The sequence below is a fragment of the Amia ocellicauda genome, chromosome 5 (genome assembly GCF_036373705.1).
Source record: "Amia ocellicauda isolate fAmiCal2 chromosome 5, fAmiCal2.hap1, whole genome shotgun sequence".
Classification (NCBI taxonomy): Eukaryota; Metazoa; Chordata; class Actinopteri; order Amiiformes; family Amiidae; genus Amia; species Amia ocellicauda.
This window is the reverse complement of record NC_089854.1, coordinates 42,890,113-42,898,722: the sequence shown is the minus strand read 5'-3', so window position 1 is coordinate 42,898,722 and position 8,610 is coordinate 42,890,113. Positions and strand designations below refer to the sequence as shown.

Sequence of the window (8,610 nt, the reverse complement as noted above, 5' to 3'; positions counted from 1 at the left end):
AAGCTTAGAGAGACTCACCACCACAGGCTCTTGTGCTTCTTTCCACAGCACCTCTTTTCTGTTCATCTGCTGTTTGGAAGTGGCCTCCAGCCTGGCGTTTTCCATTTCAAGCCTAAAGCCACATCACAATTTGAAAGAGTTCAGGACAAAGAAGAGCTGCGCTGGACCCACAAGCTTTAGAAACCACAGATTAATGTGCTGATAATAACAAAAGGCATGCGTTTCACATTAGGAATGCATTACGATTGAAAGCATTTCATTTCAAGACATAACAGCAATGTATGCATAGAGGCATGAATCCGATTCTACACAGAAATGGCCGATCTCTCAATTCCCGTTTTCCACTGGCTGCTGCATTTTCGTCTGCATAACCTAACATACCTCATGACACGCTCTTGTAGCTGCTTGATGGTCATCTCAGCTGCCGTGGAAGATGACAGAACTTTCTGTAGCTTCTGTGAAGTGAAGATGACCTCGCACTGTTTGCTTTCCAGAGCGTTCTTCAGGTCATGGATGTGCTGCTTGCTCTGAATGTACAGTCCCATGGTTTTCTGCAACTGAATCCCAAGACACATGCAACACTGTCACACACCAGTGCAGTTTACTATGACACCTAACACTAGATTCCTTTGTTTCCAGAATTCTTCTCTACTGCCCTGGACAGACGCTTGACATTAAACAACACAAAAGCTGTCAGTGACTCACTCTCTGCCGATGGAGTCCTCTTAGCTGGTAAACTTACACACAGGATTGGCACTATGATTGTCTATTACAGTACTATACCATGGTAAAACCACGGTTAAGTGTAAAAAAAACTAAATCAAAGGAATCCTATTGCACTGAATCCCTGTACTCTTGGTCCCAGATCTTTGATAACAGCTACGCCTACCTTTCTTTTCACCCTGTCCATATCTTTCTTCTTTTCCTCCTCCAAGTACTTTCTGCAATGAATGCTGACCTCAAGAGAAGCTTCACACGTGGACAGTTTCTGCAGCGCATCAGCCAGCTCCTGTCTCACATCAGCCTAAAAATCACATTGTCAACTGTTAGCTCTCACTGTTGCAGACTACTAGTTCAAACACTTGTTAAAGAAAGATTGGAAACTGCCAACAAGTAGAGGAAACTAGAGAATGTCTAATTAAAATAAAACCACAGCAGAATAGCAAAGAGGTTACAAGAGCTACTGCACACAGAATGCGCTTGACTGTCTGGCTGTGCGCCACTCCTTGCAGGGCCGCAGTCAGCCAGAGCTTGAGCACACCAGACTGAGGACAGTCCAGCAGTGTCTATTTTTTATTCCACAGGAAAACACAGCAAGGTGTCGAAGCACCTTTCACATCATGTCCTGTAGTATTACAGGGCAAACAAACAAGATGAAGTCAGGGAGGGAAGAGAAAGAGTTTACCTCATTCAGTGCCTCTGCAGGTTCAACGTTGTGGATACTGGTTTCATCCTCTGATTGGAAACAATTGAGCAGGAATCAGCAACGCACACACAAAACTCATATGCACTGCGCAATGTTACATGAAAATGTCATGAAACACATTAAAACAAGGTACAGCAAAACAAAGCTGTCTTTGTATGTCCATTAGATTAATGGCAGGTCAAGAAGCATGGATAGGGAGTGGATTTGACCCTGTGGTATTACAGAATTATTATACACCATCCTGTATGAGAGCATGCGCTGAAGCCTTAAATGCTAAGCTTTATGACATAACAACAAACAACAAACTGCCCATCACAACCTCAGCACATTCACATTAATGTTATTAGATACTGAAGCATTTAAGGAAACTGCGTCTCTCTTTGGACAAACGGCACCGATTTTTGGCCAAGGTACGGCACCTGGCCCGAATACAGCTGTGAGAAACCTTGTTTACTAAATGTGATTTTTACATGGGTTGCCCCACACAAGAAAGTTATAATGGTAAGACTTAGTTGTTACTTAAAATTTATCTTTGAGTAGGTATACGCTGTACATGGTAGAATGCTATAAATAAATGGGTGTACAAGACACAGACGACAATGGGATTGTCCACTTCAAAATTGTGATGAGATCATTCTATACTGATGAAGCTCTCTGCCCGTGGCATTTGAGAATTTCAAATACAAAAAGAAAAGGGAATTATCAATAGTAGCAACATCATTAAGAACAATATGGCCCTGAATCAAGGAAGGTCATGATATCTAGAAAAACAATTTGAATGAAAAGTCTGTTGTGAAACTAAATGAGTTATCAACTGATCACTTATCAAGTCAACTTTCAATGTGATCATAAACAATTTTGAGAAAATTATAAATTTAAGACATTAAATGCATTTGCTGCTGTTCGTGTACATTTAAAATATTAACAAAGAAAAAAAACGTGAGATTTCCCAAAGAACACTTCAATTCACATAACCTACCTTCTCTGTCAACAGCAGGCCCCTCCACTGTCAATCCAGAACGTGCTCTGATTGGCCTGCTGAGTAGCTTAGCCCCCTTTGCCTTGCGACGTGAAGGAGACTGTGGAGGCCGTCCCCTGGTCCCACGATTTATAATGAGATCTGAGCAACTGAAAAGCAAAAGAAAAGGTGACTGGCTTTCTTAAACATATACTTTAGCTTTCTGCAATCACTGTAGTGATTGACTAATTCAGAAAATAATCAAAACAGATTCAGTATGTTTGTACTTCAGCCCCTCTTCACATGTAAAGCTCATTAGAACAATTGTAATTATCTTTTAATTTCTTTTAATCAGGACGATTTCTTATAAAACTAATTTATGTTTGAAAAACTTGTATTATATATATTGTAATGAGAGTTATATGAATGTATTCTATATCCGTGTGGGAGACGACAAACACATGGCTACAGTCGTAATAAATATTTTTACACAATAAAATGCAACTCGATAAGAGTTTATTTCCAGAACAATATTTACCCATAGTGTCTATTCATCACTGCATGGTCATCGGCAGTCCGTCCAATGTTGTCCTTGATAGAATCATCAGCAAAATGCCATAAAAGCATCGAGATCATAAGAAAGTATCCGTTGTTAGCAGCAATCATCAGAGGTGTTCTAAGAAAAACAGGAAAATATTCAACTTTAATATGTATTATAGAAATCCAGTGATAAGGTACATGTTTGTACTTTGTGATTTGTGGGTTGGGCAATGTCTTGATTTGGTCCAGGCCTAAATATTAATTTCTTTATGCAACAGAGAAAACACTCCCCATACATTCCTCTAACAGATGATATCACTTTTCTTTTCAAGAGAAACAAAATACTGCCCACCTCGATGAGTTGTCACTTGCATTGACGTCTGCACCCTTGCTCAGCAGATATGAAACCACATCAGTGTGATTTGCTGCAGCAGCCACAAACAGAGGGGTACAGCCTTTCTAAAAGTGAGGAAAAGTTAAATCTTTACATCACATCATTCTACTGCCCTTTATAATCGGTATTTATGCATCATATTTTTACTATATTACTATATATGTTTTACTATATATTAAATTGAAGTTACATGACATAAGGTACCCAACCCAGGGAGGGATAAAGCCATACCTTATTTTTGGCATTGATGCTGGCACCATGTCTCAGCAGGAGCTCAGCTAGAGGAATGGAAGGAACCATGGCAGTGAGGTGGAGGGCCGTGTTCCCATTGATGTCAGCCAGGTTTGGGTTGGCGTTGTGATCCAGGAGTTCCACCACACAGTGCTCCTGCTGATATTCCACAGCCTGCAAAAACAAAGCCATAATTAATGCAATGGTTTGATTTTCTTTCTGTTAAAAAAACAAAACCTTGGGAATCTTTACATTTAAAAACAGGGGGAATACAATATTTATGAGACACAGGTACATTGAGATGCTGAAGGAGGACTTACCGTCACAAGTGGTGTCCTGCCTTTGTTATCAAGGAGGTTTAACTCTGCATTCTTTGCTCCAAGGAAGTGGACAATATCTGCATGTCCAAAGGCACAGGCAATATGCAGGGGTGTTCTGGAGACAAAAGATACAACAATAACAAAAGCTCAGCTGCCTGCAGTCCCATTTAGCTACCTGTCAGTGTTGTCACTACAACATGCGAAACACAAGCATTAAACAGCTGAATCACAATATGTAATATTGACAGCATTTCAATCTGACACAGACAGAAAAAACAGAATCTCCCTTGTACTCTGGTTTGTACACTCACTGTAATCTTCAATTGCTAGTTGCAGGCTTCCCGCCACATCGGCAAAACTAGTTCTGAATAATGCTAGTCTATTACCAAGATTATATAGGCTAATTACTGCACTGGATATTACTTCATATTGCAAACAAATTAGAAGGTGACATTTGATATGAAACCCCTTAAAGGTTAGACCTGAAAATCAGCATTTAGAATAATTTGCTGTAGCCATGTTGCTATAGCAAAATCCAGGCATATCCTCTGTCTCCAAATTAATAATAATAATGATAATATAGAGAGGTTAATTTATAGTCTGATGGAAAACACTAGTCGATTTCTAAACCCTGCTGAATTCCTAATAAATCATTGGCACACCAATGGCCCACCACAGAACTAATTTTTATATAGGCTACACATAAATTATTGCATTAGTAACAGTATACATTGTGTATATCATGTGGATTTTGGTGTACGAAACCTGCTTGCTTATACATGCATAATAATTATGCATTATGGTTATCTTATGGAGTCCAACCTACATAATATGGGCCCCGTTCCTCATAGCTGGTTTAACGAATTCAGGCTAATCAGAGGTTAGCCGGATTCAGAAAATCTGATAATTTAACTCAGACTATCTCTGTTTCACTTAATTCACTTAATTGTAGATAATTTTGTATTTCATGTAAGTGACAACGTCATAAGCTCCTTGCAATGCTGTGAAAGGATTTCCTGTTCACAAAATCTGCCTCATTTGGTCCTGAGGGTGGGGTGATGGGGATCTGACTGCAGTCCACAGCACCGATGACATTGGGGATCTCTGCATAATAATGTAGTCTATACGATAGGATTACCTATTAATTAAATTGCATAACCACGTAGTAGCAGCTTTGCCGATATTTCCAACTGAGAATAGCCAGCTACGAGGAACGGGGCCTGGTCTAAAAATTGTTTAAAAAAATCAAACTAACTATATTGCTTCAGCAATAATGTGCCCCAAAAATAGCTTGCAGAGATTTATCAGTTATTCAATGTATGCTATGCTGTGTTAAAAAGGCAGAAGCTTCCTATATAAAACAGAATAATTGTATTCAAGTAGGCTAATACTACTACTACTAATAAAAATAATAATACTTACTTACCTGTTGTCTTTGTCAGGCTGATTGAAGTCATGCTTCTTAGAAAGCATTTTTACCTTAGACAAATTTCCCCTAGCGGCAGCTTTGTGTAGTTTTCGAATAAAAAAATCTTCCCTTTTCCACCTCAGAAAAGTCAATATGCCCATTGTGAGTTCTTCACTGCACAATTAATTATGTGTAGAATTTCACTACTACCCATCTTTCAACTGTGTCTGGGAGTTATGAAAAAACACTCAACTGTTTTTGGTCGTCATGAGGAGTTGGATTATGATGTCATAGTCGCTGTTTAACTTCTAATCGAGTGGCGCTTGATTTACGCCACGTATCTGTAGACTGAACACTATACAAACACATGTCTTTGCTTTTTGAAAGTTGATTGTATATACACTCACCTAAAGGATTATTAGGAACACCTGTTCAATTTCTCATTAATGCAATTTTCTAATCAACCAATCACATGGCAGTTGCTTCAATGCATTTAGGGGTGTGGTCCTGGTCAAGACAATCTCCTGAACTCCAAACTGAATGTCTGAATGGGAAAGAAAGGTGATTTAAGCAATTTTGAGCGTGGCATGGTTGTTGGTGCCAGACGGGCCGGTCTGAGTATTTCACAATCTGCTCAGTTACTGGGATTTTCACGCACAACCATTTCTAGGGTTTACAAAGAATGGTGTGAAAAGGGAAAAACATCCAGTATGCGGCAGTCCTGTGGGCGAAAATGCCTTGTTGATGCTAGAGGTCAGAGGAGAATGGGCCGACTGATTCAAGCTGATAGAAGAGCAACTTTGACTGAAATAAACACTCGTTACAACCAAGGTATGCAGCAAAGCATTTGTGAAGCCACAACACGTACAACCTTGAGGCGGATGGGCTACAACAGCAGAAGACCCCACCGGGTACCACTCATCTCCACTACAAATAGGAAAAAGAGGCTACAATTTGCACAAGCTCACCAAAATTGGACAGTTGAAGACTGGAAAAATGTTGCCTGGTCTGATGAGTCTCGATTTCTGTTGAGACATTCAGATGGTAGAGTCAGAATTTGGCGTAAACAGAATGAGAACATGGATCCATCATGCCTTGTTACCACTGTGCAGGCTGGTGGTGGTGGTGTAATGGTGTGGGGGATGTTTTCTTGGCACACTTTAGGCCCCTTAGTGCCAATTGGGCATCGTTTAAATGCCACGGCCTACCTGAGCATTGTTTCCGACCATGTCCATCCCTTTATGACCACCATGTACCCATCCTCTGATGGCTACTTCCAGCAGGATAATGCACCATGTCACAAAGGTCGAGTCATTTCAAATTGGTTTCTTGAACATGACAATGAGTTCACTGTACTAAACTGGCCCCCACAGTCACCAGATCTCAACCCAATAGAGCATCTTTGGGATGTGGTGGAATGGGAGCTTCGTGCCCTGGATGTGCATCCCACAAATCTCCATCAACTGCAAGATGCTATCCTATCAATATGGGCCAACATTTCTAAAGAATGCTTTCAGCACCTTGTTGAATCAATGCCACGTAGAATTAAGGCAGTTCTGAAGGCGAAAGGGGGTCAAACACAGTATTAGTATGGTGTTCCTAATAATCCTTTAGGTGAGTGTATATATATATATATTCACTTCATCAGCACTTCCTCCCCCCAGTGGCTATGGCAGTGAACAGAACTACTCATTATCACAAAAATATATATTTTTTTCAAATACACATTGACAACGTAGGCCTATATGTAATTTCTGAAAAGCAACAAAAGCTCTAGTGAACATGGAAAAAAGTGACACCACAAAAACTAATAAATAAATACATACATACACTGATCAGCCATAACATTATGACTTCCTGCCTAATATTGTGTAGGTCCCCCTTTTGCCTCTAAAACAGCTCTGACACGTCGAGGCATGGACTCCACTAGACCTCTGAAGGTGTGCTGTGGTATCTGACACCAAGACGTTAGCAGCAGATCCTTTAAGTCCTGTAAGTTGCGAGGTGGGGCCTCCATGGATCGGACTTGTTTGTCCAGCACATCCCACAGATGCTCGATTGGATTGAGATCTGGGGAATTTGGAGGCCAAGTCAACACCTTGAACTCGTGATTCAGCAGACCAGGCCACCTTCTTCCATTGCTCGGTGGTCCAGTTCTGATGCTCACGTGTCCATTGTAGGCGCATTCGGCAGTGGACAAGGGTCAGCATGGGCACCCTGACTGGTCTGCGGCTACGCAGCCCCATACGCAACAAACTGCGACAGTAGCTACAGTAGCTCGTCTGTTGGATCGGACCACACAGGCCAGCCTTCGCTCCCCACATGCATCAGTGAGCCTTGGCCGCCCATGACCCTGTCGCCGGTTCACCGCTTTTCCTTCCTTGGACCACTTTTGATAGGTACTGACCACTGCAGACCGGGAACACCCCACAAGAGCTGCTGTTTTGGAGATGCTCTGACTCAGTCGTCTAGCCATCACAATTTGGCCCTTGTCAAAGTCGCTCAGATCCTTACGCTTGCCCATTTTTCCTGCAGCTATTTATAGTTTAAGACCTTGAAATTGAAGAAAAGTCTATATATGGGAATAATTAGGAAGAATCAATGAATGTGCATTACATACTGATTGATATGCACAGCTAAAATATTGGCTACTGAATAAGCAACAATATAGCTAATGAGTAGATATGTCAAACCCTCTGGTACATTTTCACCGCACCACTCCTGTAACCTTGTAGACAACTCTCAGAAACAACAGGAAGGTCCATTATCAATATAGCCATATTTACCTCATCCCCTGAAAGCGTCAAGGCAGGGAAATCAGATGTTTTGAGAACTCCATCTGCTACAAAAATCATATTATGGTCTGCATTTTACCTCTAAGAACATAAAAACAACATGAAATCACAGCAGACAGATGCAAGTGGTTAGAATTAATTACCAAACCAGCTAAAGCGGTCACTGAGTAATGGAGCAAAGTGTCCCCGACCTGTCTCCACTACTGTATGTAATACACATTGGCTAATTGGCTGCGTATCAATCCAAGCTAGTAGTAGCAGCCAATTGGAAGCAACACCTTTTAGTATTTTGTAAGTCGCCTTAGACAAGGTGTCTGCTAAGAAAGAAAGAAATAATAATAATAATAATAATATTTATTATGTGGTAGCAAGTAAGCTGTTTGTCTAGAGATTGTGCATTCGTTTTCATTGTGCAGTTAAGACAAATGTTGAATGGAACTAATACACACATATATAAAAAACCATACACACATTTTGCAAAGAAAACATTTTAAAAGGCCACATCACATTACTATACATATCCCCTAAACAAATTCTG

At 40.6% G+C, this 8,610-nt stretch overlaps 1 protein-coding gene across 1 annotated transcript; it reads right to left on the bottom strand.

The window, feature by feature from the left end:
- Nucleotides 1-305: 305 nt before the first annotated feature.
- LOC136749042 (ankyrin repeat domain-containing protein 7-like) lies at nt 306-5,624 on the bottom strand. Its single transcript, XM_066702980.1, has 9 exons — nt 5,296-5,624; nt 3,870-3,984; nt 3,550-3,723; nt 3,277-3,383; nt 2,923-3,060; nt 2,406-2,554; nt 1,406-1,455; nt 890-1,024; nt 306-557 (listed from the first exon to the last, which is right to left on the bottom strand). The coding sequence occupies exons 1-9, from the start codon at nt 5,436-5,438 to the stop codon at nt 306-308; spliced, it is 1,263 nt and encodes a 420-aa protein (XP_066559077.1). The 5' UTR covers nt 5,439-5,624.
- Between the last annotated feature and the right edge of the window lie 2,986 nt (nt 5,625-8,610).

Bases quoted from the DNA above. Each gene is read 5' to 3' on its own strand.
- LOC136749042 (XM_066702980.1), bottom strand. From the start codon at position 5,438: ATGGGCATATTGACTTTTCTGAGGTGGAAAAGGGAAGATTTTTTTATT. The intron at 2,555-2,922 runs GTAAATATTGTT...TTTGCTTTTCAG, and splicing joins GTGATGAATAGACACTATGG to TTGCTCAGATCTCATTATAA. The intron at 1,456-2,405 runs GTAGGTTATGTG...GTTTCCAATCAG, and splicing joins GCCTGCTGTTGACAGAGAAG to AGGATGAAACCAGTATCCAC.